We start from the raw sequence: 23,347 nt of genomic DNA on the forward strand, positions 1-23,347 counted from the left end.
CAGTAGACAGGCCAGAGACATTCAGCAAGAGGACATTTCCGGAGAGGTAAGTAACATGTGGGGGTTCTGGGCTGGCAAATTAAACACATAAGAGGGCAATGAACCCTTACCTAATTAATGGGAGTTTAAATATGGGGGAAAGGGATATTGGGAAAACCCTAAGCACTGGTGCCAATGGTATTTATAATGATGGAAGCAGGCAGACAAGACCCCAAAATTGTGTTGTAAAAGTATCACTTAGGGGGGTAAAGACATACCCAAATATAGATAAACAAAGGAGGTGCAAGCTTGAGAGTATAACACAGCAAAAAAGGGAAGAAGAAAGTACTTTCTTGTGTTAGGGGCACAAATACTGCCTGTAAAATTAAAGTTAAAACGTAACTTTTATTATTAAATTATCACATAATAGGACTAACATGACTAGACAACATAAATAACATAATAGCGCCTTGTATCAAGTATGTATGAAGAGGGTAAACATAATCCTCCTGAATTGGATCATGTGACAATTCACAAAAACATAGGAACATAAGTTTGATGATCCTTACAGTCACTTATAAGCATTGCTATATCCATTATATTCGTGCTGCTTAGGCTTACTATATGGATGATCCTTACGGCAGTTTAGGCAATGATATATGTGCCGTCTTAGCTTGCTATAGATATGACAAGAAAACAAATAATCACATGAAAAATGTGATCATTAAATCAACAGGCTTTAAACCTTGATTTATGTTGTCTAGTCTGGTTATAATTTTTTTTCATGTGATTATTTGTTTTCTTGTTATATCTATAGCAAGCTAAGACGGCACATATATCATTGTCTAAACTACCGTAAGGATCATCCATATAGTAAGCCTAATTAGTGGGAGGTAATAAACTGAGAATTTTTTTTGCAGCCCTCTGTTCAAAGTCTAAAAGAAAAACCGGTTGTGAAATAGCGCCCCCTATGAGACCTCGTGGTGTTGGAATGCTGCTGCCGAAAAAGAAGATTGTGCAAAGAAAAAAACCAGAAACATAAATAAACTAAACAACGCTCATATATAATATAATAAATGTATTATGTAATAAAAGATGCTGTCGTAAATAGACATGTATTTGCAAAGTAGAGATTAATGTAAACATATAGAGTACATATGATATATGACAGTACACATTGGAAATTTGGATTATAAATTAGAATACAAAACAAACAAAGATAAAAATATGTTCAAAGTCATTAATACGGCATTCCAAGAAAAAAGATTGGACGCCAAATTCAAGTAACCATTCGGATAATTTCCTTGACAACCTATCTCAGGCCATTACACGGGGCTAGGCTAGGGTGGAGATTTTGTATTAGAATAACTACTGCTCCAACTTTTACATTAAGTTTATGAGGTGGTGGTCTTCCTCCAAGAGGAACAATGCTAAGAATCTGAATTGGGTCATTGTTATTTTCATCAGCATTTATCTTTCCTTTATTATCTCTCTGTCATTGTTATGTTCTCTCTCTCTCTCTCTCTCTCTCTCTGTCATTGTTATGTTCTCTTTTTCCACCTCTCTCTCTCTCTCTCTCTCTCTCTCTCTCAGGCGTCCGTATCAGTTATCAGGTTTTAGATCCCAGTACTGCAATTTTTTATTGTTACTATTCACGGCAATAAAAAAAATTAACATTTGCAGGAATGTATGAAAACAATGCATGCAGAGGAAGGTCCTCTGAAAGGAACCTGCGTCCCTGCGCTGTGTTAGAAGTGAAGTAATCACATTAGCAGTCACTTCACTTCTGTTTTGTCTCTCTGCAGCGCTACTGTGCAGGCGAGGTCTGCTGACGACACATGTGCGGCGGCCATTGCCGGGGAGGGATTCCAGAGGAATCTTCTCCCGGTAATTTTTGTGAAATGTAGCCCATAGGCTAAAGAGGCTAACGCCATCTTCAGATGGGATGTAGTTTAAATCCTGGCTATTGGAATGTCGGCACTTGGAATCCTGACACCGGTCAGAATCCGGGCACCAGCATCCTGATGGTAAGTACTGGGGTTAGGGGGAGGGTTGGGCTCTAGGGGGGAGAGTTAGGTTGAGGGTACTTAGCGACTGGTGTAGGTATCCTAATAATAACTGGGCCCCTCTGTCTTTCCTTTACAGTCTGTTTATTCTGTTCATTCTGCCTGGAACGTTTTTGTCCTATTGTAATGTCTTCCAGAGCTCTCATATAGGCAGAGAGATCTCAGATGGCACAGGGTGGTCTAACACCAGACGCTTGCCTCAAACAACTGCCCTGCAAAAACAGGTCACCAAAGGTGTTATTCCTCTGGATGCCGGAGCAGGTTTTACTGCCTGGTAACAATAGAATGACATATCCTCTACTGGTAGGCTGTCATTTTATTTGCAGCATATTTAGTAATTACAACACAATCCCGGCAAACAGGTTCAACCTGGTCAACACACTGTATTAATAGCCAAGCAGTGGTTCATCATGAACCAAATGAATGATGCGAATAGAGAAAAGCAATGATCAGCTTTGTAAATATGAGGACTACTGTCAGTTGAGTTAAGTACATGGCTCCCTATCGAACAAAACAACAGTGAGGTCCAAAATAAGTCATTTAGCTTGTAATTCCTCTAAGCCGCATCATCTATGTCGCTTGCCAAGTGGACGTATGCTGCTTCTGTGACGCGATGCAAACTCCTATCAGGTGTGTTTGTCCTTAATTCACTATATAGGGGTTTATGTACTAAGCCTTGGAGAGATAGAGTGGACATAGATAAAGTACCAACCAATCAGCTACTATCTATCACTTTACAGACTGTACTTGAAAAATGACAGGAGCTGTTTAGTTGGTACTTTATCTCCATCCACTTCATCTCTCTCTCTCGGCTTAGTACATAGACCCCCATGTCACAGTATACGCTCCATCCTGTGGCATTGCATAAGGGGCACTACTACAGGGGGCATTGCATAAGGGGCACTACTACAGGAGGCACTGCATTGGTTTTTGTTAATAACAACCCTTTCAAAATTGCATATAAGACTTTTTTTATGCTTGCGGCCCACACACTCTTAGACCTTGAATATTGGGGGGATAGCAACCAATCAGATTCTACTTAACATTTAACCGTCACTTTCTAGAAGATAATAGCTAGAACCTGATTGGTTGCTATGGGCAACATCTCCACTTCTAAAAACTCTCACCTTAGTAAATATATCTCTAAGAATTTATATTCAAAGGTAACATCAAGGATGTAACAAAAATTATACAGCTGTCCCACTAAGGACCAACTGTCCCTTTTATCGCTACGAATTGTCCCTCTTTTGAGTAATATACCTTTGCTCGAGTACATTATCCAACTGTGTATACTGCCAACCTGCAAGGAGAACTAAAATTCCTCACTTCAACAGATCGTGGGTCAAGGACAAAATGGCTGCCACAGTGGTCAATCAGTACTCCAGGTTCACTATGTGCTATTGTGCTTACATACACATTTTTCCTGCTTAGGAGAGTAATTATTACAGAACTGCTGGGAGTAGCTCTCAGACAAAAGGGCCTATTTATTAAGCTATGCAATAATACCCCATTAATTAATATGTTTTTTGCCACTATTCGCAGCAGTAAGGAAAAACTGTAACCTATGGCATTAGCTAATGGGGCCAAGCTCGTAAAAGCGAAACTTATCGGATGCTCCAGACCATTTTGACCTGGGCTCCGTCTAACAGCATCAGCTCAAACCGAAGTGGAGTGACACTGCAGCTTCTCATTGGTCCTCCTGCTCACACCCTTAGCTCAGCAGCCATTTCGAAGGAAAATGTCCTCCATTTTAGGTGGAAATGCAGCTTTCAGCTAAAGCGACTTGAACGTGAGGTTTAGTAGCTCTTTTAGAAAACTATAATAAAAACAGTATCATCACAACGCAACTGCATAATTTGATTCTTATCGGTCCTTAGTGGAATTATTTGAATATAATCTTATTCAATATATACAACAAAATCTTTCAAAGGTACATACAACGTTTAGCGTGCAGCACTACTAAAGCTAGACGACAGGTGTTAAACACTGCAATTTACTCTCTAGGACAAGCAAGCACTGTTAGACAAGAGCGTGCAAAAGAGTGAAGGAAGGAAAGCTACGGAAGCGGACACTACGGTTTGTCATACACACCTGCATGGGCCGCACCAGTCCGTTTGTTGGTTGAGGCCAAAGCGAGCTCTGCATTTCTTAGGGGAGCCAGGATCTGAGTATAGAAACATGCGCAGGGGGAGGCAGAGGCACACAAAAAAAGGGAAGAAAAGATGCAACATATATTTAGCCACTTGTAACCTGAAGACACAGACAAAAAAAAAAAAAAAGATGCAAAAACAACAAAGTAAACTTACCACTAATACAAACCTGTCTCTGGAAGGGAAGATGTGACAACAATCGATAGGAACATTCGGTACAAGTTATTTATTATCTACGTACAAGAAAAGTTCAGTAACCTAAAGTGACCAATCAGACATTTGCTTTTATGTCTTACTTAAAGTGGTAGCTATAGACCCAACAGCCAGGGCCACAAATCATCCCAAACATGGACCCAACATTGCTGCCAATCAGATAGGGACTGAGGACCTCATTCAGAGGCGGTCGCACGGAGCGATTGGACATAGTGAGCAATGTTTTTTTCAACTGCGCATGCATGTACCTGGCAGTGCGTGTGCGCAAGCCTGTCTTCCCGACTGCAATCCTCTTGCTCGCTAGTCACCACGAGGTCGTAGCTGTGATTGACATTTCGTGCCGTTTGTGGGTGGTTACAGGGGAAGGTGCTTGTGAACGGGGGTGTGGTGGTGAGCACGCAGGCGTGGTTGACCTTAAAAAGGGCATTTTAAGGGCGTGCATCATCATACATGTCATCTCGTTGCAATAACGACGCTACTGCTCGCAGAGCTAAGGGTAGCCCAGGGTCTACCTTAAGCATTACGAGTGCTGGCGATGGTTACTGCCTCAACCGATGTTTGTAGGCAATTAACAATGTAACAGGTGTTAATCGTGCTGACTGAATTAGGCCGTAGAGATAGGAGGTGTGCTTTCATTGTTGTGGGTGTTTCCGCGCTTACGATGTGCTTTGCGACTGAGCGCTCGTTTTGCATATTCTCGGTCACTTTGGGTGCGACCGATCGCTCCCGAGCGACCGCCTCTGAATGAGGTCCTAAGTGTGCAGGACAGTCTGATTGGTTAATGCTGGTCATAGGCTGCTGATCACACTAATTTGGCCACATTGGAACCCAACATTCAGCCTGAGTGCCACGTACCATATGGCTGGATGAGGCCAGAATGTGACCTAGGACTGAGCCACCTATTGATGGGCACCTTTTCTCTATACAAGTCCAGCATGTGACCTAGGACTGATCCACACCATTATGGGCACCTTTTCTCTAGAGGAGTCCAGCATGTGACCTAAGACTGGTACACGTGTGGGTATCCTTTCTTTAGATGAGGACAGTACAGGATCTAGGACTGATCCACCTATGTATGGGAACCCTTTCTCTACAGGAATCCAGTATATGGTCTGGGCTGATCCACCTGTGTATGGGCACCCTTTCTCTAGATGAGTCCAGTATATTGTCTAGGACTGATGCACCTGTGTATGGGCACCCTTTCTCTAGAGGAGTCTAGTATATGGTCTGGGCTGATCCACCTATGTATGGCCACTCTTTCTCTAGAGGAATCCAGCATGTGACCTTGGATTGATCCACCTATGTATGGGCACCCTTTCTCTAGAGGAGTCCAGTATATGGTCTGGGCTGATCCACCTGTGTATGGGCACCCTTTCTCTAAAGGAGTCCAGTATGTGACTAGGACTGCTCCACCTGTGTATGGGCACCCTTTCTCTAGATGAGTACAGTATATGGTCTAGGACTGATGCACCTGTGTATGGGCATCCTTTCTCTAGAGGAGTCCAGTATATGGTCTGGGCTGATCCACCTATGTATGGCCACCCTTTCTCTAGAGGAATCCAGCATGTGACCTTGGACTGATCCACCTATGTATGGGCACCCTTTCTCTAGAGGGGTCCAGCATGTGACCTTGGACTGATCCACCTGTGTATGGGCACCTTTTCTGTAGAGTCCGGTATATGGTCTGGGGCTGATCCACCTATGTATGGGCACCCGTTCTCTAGAGGAGTCCAGTATGCGACTAAGGACTGATCCACCTGTGTATGGGCACCCTTTCTCTAGAGGAGTCCAGTACGTGACACCCTTTCTCCAGATTGATTAGAGCAGGCTTCTATGAGTTACTTCATATTGTCACTTTTTTGTTAGTAAATAATCCCACTGGTCTAGAGTTGGGAAGGTGTAGGCATATTACTTGTTGTGTAACTACATCTAGGACAGTTTTAATAAAGAACCAGAAGAGGAAATCTGTTCTTGTAAGGCTTTCAATTTAGTGGCAATCTCGTTGAAATACAATAGATTCTGCAAAATCGGCACCTACTGCATAACCCCCCTTATGTTTTAAAGAGGTTTATCTCCTGTTTCGATGGAGTTGAACTATTAACCTCAATTTACATTATAATGTTAATCATAACCATTAAATAACTCAAGCCCAAAGTATGAACCTGCTGTAATGGAGAGTAAATCTAGAACTTCCATCAGCCCACAACCCACTTTTACAGACTCTGCTTATGCGATACAGTTGTAAGCAACCCATTATGTTATGCTAATTGGTATGGGAGCCCACTCGCTTCTTATAGTGGTCGTAACTATTTATCTTAAGAAGTGAGGAAAGACGTGAACAGCTAAATTCCGATGGTACCCTAAGTACGCCGTCATGTTACCGTGAACTCAGTCACTGACCAGGAGTAATTATTATAGCTCCCTAGTAACATTTATCTATATTTTGGAAAAAACATCTCCTCACACATTTTTTCATTTGCTCACAAGTGCAACATAATACAGTATTTCCTCATGTGCAATACAGTACGCCTAAATATCACGGCAATCCCATCAACACAAGCTCAGATCATATATATGTCAGTCACTTTTATATGTGTAGCAGAGTAGCATTATACCCCCTTTTACACCAGAGCAAAAACTTGGGCTTTTGCTGGGTCTACCTGGGTCACAGCTCAGTGCAAAAGGGTGCCTGAAAAATAACCCGGGTCAAGTGACCCAGCAATCCAACCCAGGTAGCTACCAGGATTGGACCCAGGATGGACCTGGGTAATGGTGCAGTGTAAACAGTGCAACCCGGGTTATCCGACCTGGGTCATGCCTAAAATTAGCTGATTGGTGGTTGTGGAGCAGTCACCACCCACTTTTTATGACCTCACAAGTTTAGCAGGGCAGAACCGGGTTCAGTGTTAACGGGGCTGACCTGAGAATAACCCACATCGATGGAGCTGTGTAAACAGTGTCTCACCTGGGTCTGACCTGGGTTGGAACCATGTCTGAAAACCCAGGTCGGACCCGGGTTTTTGGTGGAAAAGATGTATTAGTAAGCAATTACCCGGCCCCTATCCGGCTGTCCTAGGTTTCTGTGCTTTGCCTGTCCTCTCTGCCATATGTCAAACTGATGCCCTTCAGTTAAAGCTGATGTTCTTCTGTGACTCCGGGGTATAAATGATAAATTATGCTTATTTGGTGAGTCCATTACTAATGCAAAGAAGGCACTTCTTAGGCAAATGCAGCCCCTGAGGTCTTTGCTAGAAGGGCCTGGCATAATCAGGTGGGGCGGGTGTTCTGCGTCTCTTATGAAGTATATTAATCAGCTTAATAGGATTCATGCTTGAGGCACCAATTCACCAAGATAGGAGAGCAGCAGAGTAATGATTAGAGGTACAAGGATCCAGATACAAAATTTGATTCAGGTCTCCTCTGTTGGCTCTCAATTTACTTAGCGGTACAGGTCACAGGGCCAAAGACCAATTTGCACCCACTGGTGATGTCAGACGTGTGTACAAAAGTTGCTGGAACACTGAGTACATCCAGTATAAAATCTCGTAAAACTAAGCAGCTTTTTTTATTTGAAATGAATGCTAGAAGTTGCACAGCTTTACTTTTTCTTGGTAGTCAAAACAACTGTAAAGCGTTTGTAAGTTGCTCAATTGGTGCTGCCATATCTGTGTGAGCTGGTCTGTCGCATTGTATACCACAGCAGAAATTTTACCTGTTTACCCCTCCATTGTTCTAGTGCAGGGGTTTTCAACTCCGGTCCTCAAGTACCCCCAACAGGTCATGTTTTCAGCATTTCTGTCTGTGGAAACAGGTGGGATAATTACTGACCCAGCAAAACAAAAAGGATCTCACCTGTGGACGAGTAAAAGAAATCCTGAAAACATGACCTGTCGGGTGTACTGGCCCTGTACTAAATTAAAGATCAAGATGGTAGACCCCAGTCAGGAGAGACTAGTTGCAAAATAATTTATCTGTTTACTAATAGAACGGCAAGGAAACCTTCCAAATTGGCTTATTGGGCACACGGCATGCATGTTTATATATCTCTCTGGTCTGTGGTAAACATTATACTTTTACGAATTAGAAGCTTGGAACATTATCCACGCTCCGTGAATTGCAACATTTAGAACAGTAAAAAAGTCAGAAAAACACAAATATTATGCAGTAATAATAATAATCAAAATAGTTTTTTTGCACCAACACTGCCAGAACTGCACTGTGCTCTAGTGAAATATTTATTTGCATGTCTGAGATACAGGAACGCCATGCTTTGCCTAGTCAACACTGCCAGTAGAAATGTCATAATCTACTCCACTGGGGCACATATACCCACACATTTTATATATACTAAACCCCTGGGGTTACATTTTACCATCTGCAACCATTTTAATTGATATAGGCAGTAAAAGCATATTTACACGACTAAGGGGTCTATTTACTAAGCAGTGTTAGGAGACAGAGTGAAAAGTGATAAGGTGCCAGCCAATCAGCTCCCAACTGTCATTTTTCAAACACAACACAGCCTGTGAGATGACAGTTGGGAGCTGATTGGCTGGCACCTTATCACTTTCTTATCACCTTTCACTCTGTCTCCTAACACTGCTTAGTAAATAGAACCCTAAGTAATCCAATATACATAATACAAGTGCTTTACCTAATTGCTTGTATCTAGTGAACTCTTGTGTTAAAGGAGTACTTCTCAAATCCAGTCCTTGGGACACACTAGCAGTGCATGTTTTCCGGGTCTCCTCACAGAATCACAAGTGAAAAATTTAGTACCACCTGAGGATCTTTTAAAATGTGTCAGACAGTAGTAAAGCATGCACCTGTGCTCCAGCAAGACCTGGAAAAAATGCACTGTTCGTGTGTCCCGAGGACTGGATATGACAAGCACTGTGTTAAAGTATACACGACAACTACACAAAGGGGTAAATTTACTAAAGTGAGAAGTGGAGATGTTGCCCATAGCAACCAATCATATTCTAGCTATTATCTTCTAGAAGGTGCTAGTTGAATGTTAAGTAGAATCTGATTGGTTGCTATGGGCAACATCTCCATTTCTAAAACCTCTCACCTTAGTAAATTTACCCCAAAGAGTGGAGGCAAGCATTTAGATCTCTTACTCGCCCCTGTCTACTGAATTGAAAGCTGAATATTGATCCAGCTGGCAAAAGTGAGAAGACCGCTTTATAAATGATCAAATCAACTGATCAATGAGATGTATTTCTTCTGCCACATATCACAGAGACTCTTATGTTTGTGGCATAACATGTGGAGGGAAGGTGATGGCCGACTTCCAGTTGTAAATGTTGTTGTATTATAAGCTATTGTGGTTTTTATGACATATAGATATATACATTTTATCATAATACAGCCTTGTCCTGTGTCTATCCTGGGACAGTGTGCCCATGCACAGGGGTGTTTACCCTCTGAAGGATTCGCTCATTAAGGGCCTGGTTCTGAGTCACATGCGATGCCGATTGTTCACGCAGTTCATCGATTAGTTTTGCACGAAAATCCCTATAGATTTGTACGCCGCGGGTGTCACACAGAGCGTACGCACATAGGCGCTGCTGTGAACGAAACGCACAATATGAAAAATGTCTTGGAAAAGGCGATGGGTGCTCCTGGGCAGTGACTGGGAGGTTGCTTAGCGTATGCACGGAGAAGGTCCGTCTTAAGGGCGTGTTATGCGAGTGCTGCGGGCGTGATGGTGAAAGTGGAGAAACAGCACCTGCCGTGTAAGTTTCGATAGTGCAAACGTCTAAAGATGCACCAATCGATAATTCAACGCTTATGGATGCCGACGGTGGGCGCCTCAGTCCTTGCACAGTCGGACGCATTGATGTACGCCAGGGAAGGGCTTGGTAGCAGCATTTGCATAAAGTGGCAAATGAACGGTCGCTAATTCACGCATACACACACGAGACTGCATACCACTCACAATCAGGCCCTTAGCTCCTTCTTATAGAGAAAGACTGTTGCTCTTTATTCTGCAAGGTTGCAAGATGGTTTCTCTGGGCATGAAGTGTGCAAACCTTTTATAATTCCCTCAGATCAGATCTCTCGCTACTAAGGATGCAGAGGTCACCTCACCAAAGTCACTTTAAGGGGTCTATTTACTAAGCAGTGTTAGGAGACAGAGTGAAAAGTGATAAGAAAGTGATAAGGTGCCAGCCAATCAGCTCCCAACTGCCATCTCACAGGCAGTGTTTGAAAAATGACAGTTAGGAGCTGATTGGCTGGCACCTTATCACTTTTCACTCTGTCTCCTAACACTACTTAGTAAATAGACCCTATAGTCTTAAAGTTATGAGAAAACATAATTAAATTGAGTACGGATTAGCAAATCTATGCTGATGGATCTGCAAAACCGGCTGCTCTGTTCCTTATGGCAAGGAGCGCCACGCCTTGCCGCAGTTATTTCCATCGGCACCATCCATTTATTTCTCTACAGATAAAAGCCTAATATAAATCTTATCCTGGCTTAATTCTAGAAAGATACGATCCTGTGCATCTGAACACATCTGGAAAATGTCTATAGTCGTATGATATGGTTAGATCTGAAATCCCCACCTGAGCTGGAGTCCTGATGTTTTTCTCTGGTTCTTCGTTTCTTTTTTCCCTGTAGAAATGAACAAGAAATAAATATATTCACTAGTTCCTGATGGTCAGCGGTGAGGGCATAGATAGAATACAAGTTCTGCCTCAGCTGGCGGGTAACGTACTGCGGTAAGAGTACCACCCACCTGTCCCAGATTTAGGAGAATGACCGTACAGTCACATCAATAGTATGCTGGACATTGTAGCTAGTATACAATTTAAATAAAGTTTTTTTTTTAGTTGCTCTTTTGAGCTGATATATATTACACATACCAATTGTATAATTGTATAATGCACTGCTTGAAAAAAATAAATTATATATATATCCCCAAGACATGAAATTAGTACTTACATAGTTATCACGTGCAGACCAGCCCGGGTATAGCTGCATGTGAAGCTGCCTTTCTTTTCTGGCCAGTTCATAGTACTTTGCTTGCTCTTCTCTAGATAATGCGTGCCACTGGGAAAACACACATACATGAGTATCTATGGGGGCAACCATAAGTTACAAATTTGGGGGACCAACCAATCAGCTCCTGCCATTTTTCAAATTCTGCAAGTGACAGCTAGGAGCTGATTGGTTGGTCCTTTATCTCTCTCCACTTTATCTCTCTCCAAGCTTTGATAAATCTCCCCCAAAAACACATAATATTGGTAATTCTTCTGGGCTCAAGTCATAGCAAAATAAATACAATACAGGGCTGTAACTAGGGGTGCGCAAGACAGAGGGGGCGCCAACGTCACTGCCCCGGTGGCACCTGTATTTGGAACTGGCATCCTGGAGCCTGAAGGGCTGCCCAGATGTGTTCTCAGGACGCGCCCAGTGCTCAGCTTCCTGGTCCCGGCCCGGTTCCTGTCTTTATGGCCATAGAGCCCTGTTTATGGCGCTGGAAGTTGTTTATTCAAGTTTCAAAAACAAGATTGAAATCTGTTTGTATGTTATTTAATTGCCATTGTTTTTTTTTCTTTTAATGAGGGCAAATGAATAAACGTGTGACATCTGACTCATTGTCATTGGTCACCTGTGCTCCCGGATGTCTAGGCAGAGTAGCTTGGCAATAATGGAGGCCCTAGGACACTAGGCGGGCTGGGGGTCTGGGAAATAATCCCTACATGCACCAAGTTTACAGGGACCTGGGCCATCACAGGGTGTATATATATATATATATATGTGATGGTGCTCATTAATATTGGGTGGGGGGCAGACAGCCGACCTATTGTTTGTGGAGAGTAATAACGACTCACTAATAGCGTCTCCTGACATCGGCTGCACAGGAGGAGCTTCTTGGAACACAGCTTGCTGGGGGTGGGGGTGGGGGGGGGTGACTTTTTAAAAACATTATAACTTTATGAAGCATATACAAAATGGGGCACGGTAATGTGCGTCCAAGCCCCCCCCCCCGTTAAGCCGCATACACACTTAACGATATTCTCCATGAGCGATATCGTCCAGTGTTACCCCTACACTGCCGGGCTCAATGTCGTTCAGTGACAGCACCCTCCCTCATCCCTGAACTTGCAGAACTTAACGATATCGTCAGGTTGCCCTGCAAGTACGGGCGATGAAAGACATAGTTACTGATCCACCCCTGCCCATACCCGCCCCCCTCATGATTAACACCTGCACATACAATCGGGCTGCCCACACACTCCCCCGCGATCACTCCCCCCCCAGGCACAGCCACGCATTCCATCATCCCTGCAGTTGCCCACACAATCCACCGCTATCACCCCTTACCCAAGCCCCCCCCCCAGGCACAGCCATGCATTTAATCTTCCCTGCGGCTGCCCTCACACTACCCCGCTATCACTCCCCCCATCCCTGAGGCTGCCCACACACTCCCCCGCAATCACTCCCCCCATCCCTGAGGCTGCCCACACACTCCCCCGCAATCACTCCCTCCCATCCCTGAGGCTGCCCACACACTCCCCTGCTATCACTCCCCCCATCCCTGAGGCTGCCCACACACTCCCACGCGATCACTCCTCCCATCCCTGAGGCTGCCCTCACACTCCCCCGCAATCACTCCCTCCCATCCCTGAGGCTGCCCACACACTCCCCCCATCCCTGAGGCTGCCCTCACACTCCCCCGCTATCACTCCCCCCATCCCTGAGGCTGCCCACACACTCCCCCGCTATCACTCCCCCGCTACCACTCCCCCCATCCCTGAGGCTGCCCCCACACTCCCCCGCTATCACTCCCCCCATCCCTGAGGCTGCCCTCACACTCCCCCGCGATCACTCCCCCCATCCCTGAGGCTGCCCTCACACTCCCCCGCTATAACTCCCCCCATCCCTGAGGCTGCCCACACACTCCCCCGCTATCACTCCCCCCATCCCTGAGGCTGCACTCACACTCCCCCGCGATCACTCCTCCCATCCCTGAGGCTACCCTCACACTCCCCCGCTATCACTCCCTCCCATCCCTGAGGCTGCCCTCACACTCCCCCGCTATCACTCCCTCCCATCCCTGAGGCTGCCCTCACACTCCCCCGCTATCACTCCCTCCCATCCCTGAGGCTGCCCTCACACTCCCCCGCGATCACTCCCCCCCCATCCCTGAGGCTGCCCTCACACTACCCCGCAATCACTCCCCACATCCCTGAGGCTGCCCTCACACTCCCCCGCGATCACTCCCCCCATCCCTGAGGCTGCCCTCACACTCCCCCGCGATCACTCCCCCCATCCCTGAGGCTGCCCACACACTCCCCCCGCGATCACTCCCCCCATCCCTGAGGCTGCCCTCACACTCCCCCGCTATAACTCCCCCCATCCCTGAGGCTGCCCACACACTCCCCCGCTATCACTCCCACCATCCCTGAGGCTGCACTCACACTCCCCCGCGATCACTCCTCCCATCCCTGAGGCTGCCCTCACACTCCCCCGCTATCACTCCCTCCCAACCCTGAGGCTGCCCACACACTCCCCAGCAATCACTCCCCCCATACCTGAGGCTGCCCTCACACTCCCCCGCTATAACTCCCCCCATCCCTGAGGCTGCCCACACACTCCCCCGCTATCACTCCCCCCATCCCTGAGGCTGCACTCACACTCCCCCGCGATCACTCCTCCCATCCCTGAGGCTGCCCTCACACTCCCCAGCGATCACTCCCCCCATCCCTGAGGCTGCCCACACACTCCCCAGCGATCACTCCCCCCATCCCTGAGGCTGCCCTCACACTCCCCTGCTATCTCTCCCCCCATCCCTGAGGCTGCCCTCACACTCCCCTGCTATCACTCCCCCCATCCCTGAGGCTGCCCACACACTCCCCCGCGATCACTCCCCCCATCCCTGAGGCTGCCCTCACACTCCCCCGCGATCACTCCCCCCATCCCTGAGGCTGCCCTCACACTCCCCCGCTATAACTCCCCCCATCCCTGAGGCTGCCCACACACTCACCCGCTATCACTCCCCCCATCCCTGAGGCTACACTCACACTCCCCCGCGATCACTCCTCCCATCCCTGAGGCTGCCCTCACACTCCCCCGCTATCACTCCCTCCCATCCCTGAGGCTGCCCACACACTCCCCCGCGATCACTCCCCCCATACCTGAGGCTGCCCTCACACTCCCCCGCTATCACTCCTCCCATCCCTGAGGCTGCCCACACACTCCCCCGCTATCACTCCCCCCATCCCTGAGGCTGCCCACACACTCCCCCGCTATCACTCCCCCCATCCCTGAGGCTGCACTCACACTCCCCCGCGATCACTCCTCCCATCCCTGAGGCTGCCCTCACACTACCCCGCTATCACTCCCTCCCATCCCTGAGGCTGCCCACACACTCCCCAGCGATCACTCCCCCCATCCCTGAGGCTGCCCACACACTCCCCAGCGATCACTCCCCCCATCCCTGAGGCTGCCCTCACACTCCCCTGCTATCTCTCCCCCCATCCCTGAGGCTGCCCTCACACTCCCCTGCTATCACTCCCCCCATCCCTGAGGCTGCCCACACACTCCCCCGCGATCACTCCCCCCATCCCTGAGGCTGCCCTCACACTCCCCCGCGATCACTCCCCCCATCCCTGAGGCTGCCCTCACACTCCCCCGCTATAACTCCCCCCATCCCTGAGGCTGCCCACACACTCACCCGCTATCACTCCCCCCATCACTGAGGCTACACTCACACTCCCCCGCGATCACTCCTCCCATCCCTGAGGCTGCCCTCACACTCCCCCGCTATCACTCCCTCCCATCCCTGAGGCTGCCCACACACTCCCCCGCGATCACTCCCCCCATACCTGAGGCTGCCCTCACACTCCCCCGCTATCACTCCTCCCATCCCTGAGGCTGCCCACACACTCCCCCGCTATCACTCCCCCCATCCCTGAGGCTGCCCTCACACTCCCCTGCTATCACTCCCTCCCAGACACAGCCGAGCATTTAATCTTCCCTAAGCTGCCCACACGCTCCCCCGCGATCACCCCCCTCAGCGGCGCAGTTCCCCTGCCTACAGCTGGACTTTGTCTTTTTCCCCTGTACCTCTATCCCGAGATTACCACCTCCACTCCTATACACTCACCTTTCCCACAGCCACACATTCAGTCCCCTCTGCCCGCACCCACCCCTCCTGCGATCACCCCTCAAACAGCTGGACTTCACACACGCAGACACCGGCAGCACCCCCTCACACACAGACACCATAGGAAGCCCCCCCACACACACACAGAAACCAGAAGCACCCCCCTACATAGACACCAACAGCACCTCCCACACACACTGACACCAGCAGCACCTCCCACATACATGGACACCAGCAGCACCTCCACACATACACGGACACCAGCAGCACCTCCACACATACACGGACACCAGCAGCACCTCCACACATACACGGACACCAGCAGCACCTCCACACATACACGGACACCAGCAGCACCTCCACACATACACGGACACCAGCAGCACCTCCCACACACACAGACACCAGCAGCACCTCCCACATACACAAATACCAGCAGCACCTCCACATACACAAATACCAGTAGCACCTCCACATACACGAACAGCAGCAGCACCTCCACACACACACGGACACCAGCAGCACCTCCCACACACACAGACACCAGCAGCACCTCCCACATACACAAATACCAGCAGCACCTCCACATACACAAATACCAGTAGCACCTCCACATACACGGACAGCAGCAGCACCTCCCACATACACAGGCAGCAGCAGCACCTCCCACATACACAGACAGCAGCAGCACCTCCCACATACACAGACACCAGCAGCACCTCCCACATACACAAATAGCAGCAGCACCTCCCACATACACGGACACCAGCAGCACCTCCCACTTACACGGACACCAGCAGCACCTCCACACATACACGGACACCAGCAGCACCTCCACACATACACAGACACTAGCAGCACCTCCCACATACACAAATACCAGCAGCACCTCCCACATACACGGGCACCAGCAGCACCTCCACACATACACGGACACCAGCAGCACCTACCACACACCAGCAGCACCTCCCACATACACAGACACCAGCAGCACCTCTCACACACACAGACACCAGCAGCACCTCTCATATACACAGACACCAGCAGCACCTCCCACACACCAGCAGCACCTCCCACACATACACAGACACCAGCAGCACTTCCCACATACACAGACACCAGCAGCACCTCTCACATACACAGACACCAGCAGCACCTCCCACACACACAGACACCAGCAGCACCTCCACACACACACGGACACCAGCAGCACCTCCACACATACACGGACACCAGCAGCACCTTCACACATACACGGACACCAGCAACACCTCCCACACACCAGCAGCACCTCCCACATACACAGACACCAGCAGCACCTCCCACACACCAGCAGCACCTCCCACATACACAGACACCAGCAGCACCTCCCACACACACAGACACCAGCAGCACCTCCACACACACACGGACACCAGCAGCACCTCCACACATACACGGACACCAGCAGCACCTTCACACATACACGGACACCAGCAGCACCTCCCACACACCAGCAGCACCTCCCACATACACAGACACCAACAGCACCTCCCACACACACAGACAGCAGCAGCACCTTCCACATACACCGACACCAGCAGCACCTCCCACACACCAGCAGCACCTCCCACATACACAGACACCAACAGCACCTCCCACACACACAGACAGCAGCAGCACCTTCCACATACACCGACACCAGCAGCACCTCTCACTTACACTGACAGCAGCACCTCCACACATACATGGACAACAGCAGCACCTCCCACATACACGGACACCAGCAGCACCTCCCACATACACAGACACCAGCAGCACCTCCCACATACACAGACACCAGCAGCACCTCTCACATACACGGACACCAGCAGCACCTCCCACATACACGGACACCAGCAGCACCTCCCACACACACAGACACCAGCAGCACCTCCCACACACACAGACACCAGCAGCACCTCCCACACACACAGACACCAGCAGCACCTCCCACACACACAGACACCAGCAGCACCTCCACACATACACGGACACCAGCAGCACCTTCACACATACACGGACACCAGCAGCACCTCCCACACACCAGCAGCACCTCCACACATACACAGACACCAACAGCACCTCCCACATACACAGACAGCAGCAGCACCTTCCACATACACCGACACCAGCAGCACCTCTCACTTACACTGACAGCAGCACCTCCACACATACACGGACACCAGCAGCACCTCCCACATACACGGACACCAGCAGCACCTCCCACATACACGGACACCAGCAGCACCTCCCACATACACAGACACCAGCAGCACCACCCACATACACAAACACCAGCAGCACCTCTCACATACACGGACACAGAGCCGGATTAAGACTTATGACTGGCGTGTGACGCACTACGTCATCACGCTGCTCCCTCCAGGCACCGGCTCTTCCCTGCTGTCGCGGCCTGAGAAGAGCAACACTGGGACTGCAGTCCGACTCCCCAGCCAGGGCAGGGAGCGCAAAGTAACTGGCTCCCGCGTGTACTGTCAGTTACAGCACAGCAACTGCAGGCCTGCAGCACCACCACCTCTCCCACTACAAACACCCTCCCTTGCAGTTCCACTGGCAACGCAGCAACCAACAGACAGTTTGGTAAGTCAGCTTATTTTTCCTTTTGCTGCTACTTCCAATTATGTACTATATAAAAATGAGTATAAGCAGAGTGGATGTTGTGTGTGTGTGTGTGTGTGTGTGTATGTATGTATGTATATGTGTGTGTACATATATATGTGTGTGTGTGTATGTATGAATGCATGTATGTATATATATATTTTATGTGTGTGTTGGAATGTATATATATATATGTGTGTGTTTATATATACATATTTCTATGTATGTGCGTGTGTGTATATATATCTGTGTGTGTGTGTATATGTGTGTGTGTGTGTGTGTGTGTATATATATATATATATATATATATATATGCACACACATATATATATATATACACACATATATATATATATATATATATGCACACACATATAATATATATATATATATATGCACACACACATATATATATATATATATACACACATATATATATATATGCACACACATATACATATATATATATATGTACACACACACAGTGCTCGAAGTGGTAATTTAGAGGTGGGGGTATGGAGATTGAATCTTCCCCCCGCCCCCTATGGGCCCCTGCTTCCATATCACTCCATTGTACTTCTAACCCCCCCACACACACACACTTCTCCCTGCCTGCTCCCCTCTCTCACACCCTGCCCTTACTGATTCCCTCTCTTTCACCCCCTACAATAGCTAGCTTGCCTCTGTCTGCCCCTCTCTCTATTCCCTCTCTCACACCCTCCCCTCTCTCTAATTCTCTCTTACCTGCGCTGCTGGAGTGGATCCACCGGGATCCTCGGGTCTTCCCTCCAGTTTATCTGGCTCTGCTGCGAGCCGATGAGAAGCTGCCATTTGGCAGCTTCTCATTGGCTGGCGGCTGCGAGCCCTGCAATTGGCTGGCGGCCGTGAGTCCCGCGATTTGCTGGCGGCTGCGAGCCTCGCGATTGGCTGGCAGCTGCCCAGTACGTAGTGCTTACAGTGCAGCTGGGACCAGGTACTTTGTCCCGGCTACATGTCAGCGCCTCCACTGCACCGATTGAGATGTGTCCCCTGTGGGACACATCTTAACACATTGCCGCCACTATTCCAGCGCTGGGATCCCATACTTTTCTACATCTAAAATGAAGTGGGGCCGTATACCGCCCCACTTCGACCACTGCACACACACATATATATATATATATATATTAGGGGTGAGCGGGTTCGGATTTCTGAAATCCGAACCCCCCCGAGCCCCCCCGATCCGAGTCCGATCCGAGTCAGGCTCGACTTTTCCCGCCTGACTCGGATCTGACATCGAGGCAAAACGTCATCATCCCGCCTTCCGAGTCTCGCGGGTTTTGGATCCTATATAAGGTACCCGCGTCGGCGCCATTTTCTCACTCGGCTGTGGACAGTGAAGAGGGAGGGTGGGAGTTAGTGCTGTGTAGTGTAGTGTAGTGTAGTGCTGCTGTTGTCCACTACTTCAAAGTCCATAGGGGCTGGCTGTGTTGTGCTGTGCTGCTGTTGTTAATAGGGGCTGTGTCCACTACTTCAAAGTCCATAGGGGCTGGCTGGACTGTGTTGTGCAGTCAGTTCCAAAGTCCTGTGCAGTGTCCCAGTCCTAAAGGGGTGCTGTAGTGTTGTCCAGGGGGTGCTCTGTCCATCAGGGGTGCTCCCCCCAAGTGCTAAAAAAATAATATATTTTCTGTGTTTGTGAATTGTGTGCGCAGTAGCCGCACGTGCATCAACAAAGTAGTGCCAAGCGTGCGCCTGTGTCATAAGTAAAGGGCCGGCTGGCTTGACCGTTAAGGGTGCTGTAACCCCCGAAAGTACACTCCAGTCCAAACCAAAAAAAAAATTATTTTCTGTGTTTGTGAATTGTGTGCGCAGTAGCCGCACGTGCATCAACAAAGTAGTGCCAAGCGTGCGCCTGTGTCATAAGTAAAGGGCCGGCTGGCTTGACCGTTAAGGGTGCTGTAACCCCCGAAAGTACACTCCAGTCCAAACCTAAAAAAAAATTATTTTCTGTGTTTGTGAATTGTGTGCGCAGTAGCCGCACGTGCATCAACAAAGTAGTGCCAAGCGTGCGCCTGTGTCATAAGTAAAGGGCCGGCTGGCTTGACCGTTAAAGGGTGCTGTAACCCCCGAAAGTACACTCCAGTCCAAACCAAAAAAAAATTATTTTCTGTGTTTGTGAATTGTGTGCGCAGTAGCCGCACGTGCATCAACAAAGTAGTGCCAAGCGTGCGCCTGTGTCATAAGTAAAGGGCCGGCTGGCTTGACCGTTAAGGGTGCTGTAACCCCCGAAAGTACACTCCAGTCCAAACCTAAAAAAAAATTATTTTCTGTGTTTGTGAATTGTGTGCGCAGTAGCCGCACGTGCATCAACAAAGTAGTGTCAAGCGTTCGCCTGTGTCATAAGTAAAGGGCCGGCTGGCTTGACCGTTAAGGGTGCTGTAACCCCCGAAAGTACACTCCAGTCCAAACCAAAAAAAAAATTATTTTCTGTGTTTGTGAATTGTGTGCGCAGTAGCCGCACGTGCATCAACAAAGTAGTGCCAAGCGTGCGCCTGTGTCATAAGTAAAGGGCCGGCTGGCTTGACCGTTAAGGGTGCTGTAACCCCCGAAAGTACACTCCAGTCCAAACCAAAAAAAAAATTATTTTCTGTGTTTGTGAATTGTGTGCGCAGTAGCCGCACGTGCATCAACAAAGTAGTGCCAAGCGTGCGCCTGTGTCATAAGTAAAGGGCCGGCTGGCTTGACCGTTAAGGGTGCTGTAACCCCCGAAAGTACACTCCAGTCCAAACCAAAAAAAAAATTATTTTCTGTGTTTGTGAATTGTGTGCGCAGTAGCCGCACGTGCATCAACAAAGTAGTGCCAAGAGTGCCCCTGTGTCATAAGTAAAGGGCCGGCTGGCTTGACCGTTAAAGGGTGCTGTAACCCCCGAAAGTACACTCCAGTCCAAACCAAAAAAAAAATTATTTTCTGTGTTTGTGAATTGTGTGCGCAGTAGCCGCACGTGCATCAACAAAGTAGTGCCAAGCGTGCGCCTGTGTCATAAGTAAAGGGCCGGCTGGCTTGACCGTTAAGGGTGCTGTAACCCCCGAAAGTACACTCCAGTCCAAACCTAAAAAAAAATTATTTTCTGTGTTTGTGAATTGTGTGCGCAGTAGCCGCACGTGCATCAACAAAGTAGTGCCAAGCGTGCGCCTGTGTCATAAGTAAAGGGCCGGCTGGCTTGACCGTTAAAGGGTGCTGTAACCCCCGAAAGTACACTCCAGTCCAAACCAAAAAAAAATTATTTTCTGTGTTTGTGAATTGTGTGCGCAGTAGCCGCACGTGCATCAACAAAGTAGTGCCAAGCGTGCGCCTGTGTCATAAGTAAAGGGCCGGCTGGCTTGACCGTTAAAGGGTGCTGTAACCCCCAAAGTACACTCCAGTCCAAACCAAAAAAAAATTATTTTCTGTGTTTGTGAATTGTGTGCGCAGTAGCCGCACGTGCATCAACAAAGTAGTGCCAAGAGTGCGCCTGTGTCATAAGTAAAGGGCCGGCTGGCTTGACCGTTAAAGGGTGCTGTAACCCACAAAGTACACTCCAGTCCGAACCAAAAAAAAATTTATTTTCTGTGTTTAGCCGCACGTATATATCAAATCGATATAACATAAATGGAGGACCAAACTTTCTCCGATAAAAATAAAATAGAGAAAGATCAAGAACCACTTCCTCCTAGTGCTGAAGCTGCTGCCACTAGTCATGACATAGACGATAACATGCCATCAACGTCGTCTGCCAAGGCCGATGCCCAATGTCATAGTAGAGGGCACATACAATCCCAAATGGCAAAGTTCAGGAAAATGACCTTGAAAAAGACATTTAAATCAGCTGAAGAGAAACGTAAACTTGCCAATATGCCATTTACGACACGGAGTGGCAAAGAACGGCTAAGGTCGATCCCTAGTATGTTCATGACTAGTGGTTCAGCTTCACATGACGATGGAAGCACTCCTCCCACTAAAAAAATCAAAAGAGTTAAGCTGGCAAAAGCACAGCGAAGAACTGTGCTTTCTAAGAAGATATCACAAATCCCCAAAGAGAGTCCAAGTGTGGTGGTGGTTGCGATGCCTGACCTTCCCAGCACTGGACGGGAAGAGGTGGCTCTTTCCACCATTTGCACGCCCCCTGCAAGTGCTGAAAGGAGCACCCACAGTCCACTTGCTGATATGCAAATTGAAGATGTCACTGTTGAAGTACAACAGGATGAGGATACTGGTGTAGCTGGCGCTGAGGAGGAAGTTGGCGAGGAGGATTCTGATGGTGATGTGGTTTGTTTAAATCAGGCTCCGGGGGAGACAGTTGTTGTCCGTGGGATGAAAAAGCCCATCACGGTCATGCCTGGGCAGAAGACCAAACATTCCACCTCTTTGGTCTGGCAATATTTCTATCCAAATCCGGACAACAACTGTCTTGCCATATGTACCATATGTAAAGGTGAAATAAGTAGGGGTAGGGACGTCAACCACCTAGGAACATCCTCCCTTATACGGCACCTGCAGCGCGTTCATAAAAAGTTACTGTCAAGTTCAGAAACTTTGGCTCAGACCGTAAGCAGTCCAGGGACACCTAAATCCCGTTGTCCTGTTGTATCCAAGCGCCTGCAAACCACACCGTCAACTCCCTCCTCGTCAATTTCCTCCTTAGTCAGGATCGGAAGTAGTCCTGCAGGCCATATCACTGGCATGACTGACTCTCCTATCCGGGATTCCTCCGGAGGATCCTGCATTGCTACGCCTACTGCTGCCGCTGCTGCTGTTGCTGCTGCTGCTGGGAGTCGTTCATCATCCCAGAGAGGAAGTAGGAACACCACTACTTTTACTAAACAATTGACTCTCCAACAGTCCTTAGCGAGGAGGATGAAGTACGACAGCAGTCATCCTGAAGCAAAACGTATAACTGAGGCCTTGACTGCTATGTTGGTGTTAGACGTGCGTCCGGTATCCGCCATTAGTGCAGTGGGATTTAGACAATTGATGGAGGTAGTGTGTCCCCGGTTCCAAATCCCGTCTAGATTCCACTTCACTAGGCAGGCGATACCGAGACTGTACAGAAACGTCAGAAAAAGTGTCCTCAGTGTCCTGAAAAATGCCGTTGTACACAATGTCCACTTAACCACGGACATGTGGACAAGTGGAACAGGGCAGACTAAGGACTAT

At 48.5% G+C, this 23,347-nt stretch overlaps 1 protein-coding gene across 2 annotated transcripts in view; it reads right to left on the reverse strand.

Moving 5' to 3' along the window:
- The window catches only part of TCF7 (transcription factor 7), a 169,232-nt gene that overhangs the window by 3,456 nt on the left and 142,429 nt on the right, over positions 1-23,347 (reverse strand). For both annotated transcript variants that reach the window (XM_088478330.1, XM_088478329.1), the window contains 3 exons: positions 11,364-11,471; positions 10,985-11,033; positions 4,137-4,209 (listed from right to left, as the gene is read on the reverse strand). In XM_088478330.1, the coding sequence (XP_088334456.1) occupies positions 4,137-4,209; positions 10,985-11,033; positions 11,364-11,471 (230 nt within the window). The remainder of the gene's footprint in view (positions 1-4,136; positions 4,210-10,984; positions 11,034-11,363; positions 11,472-23,347) is intronic.

Source organism: Taudactylus pleione, unplaced genomic scaffold (genome assembly GCF_031769625.1).
Source record: "Taudactylus pleione unplaced genomic scaffold, aTauple2 ptg000212l, whole genome shotgun sequence".
NCBI lineage: Eukaryota > Metazoa > Chordata > Amphibia > Anura > Myobatrachidae > Taudactylus > Taudactylus pleione.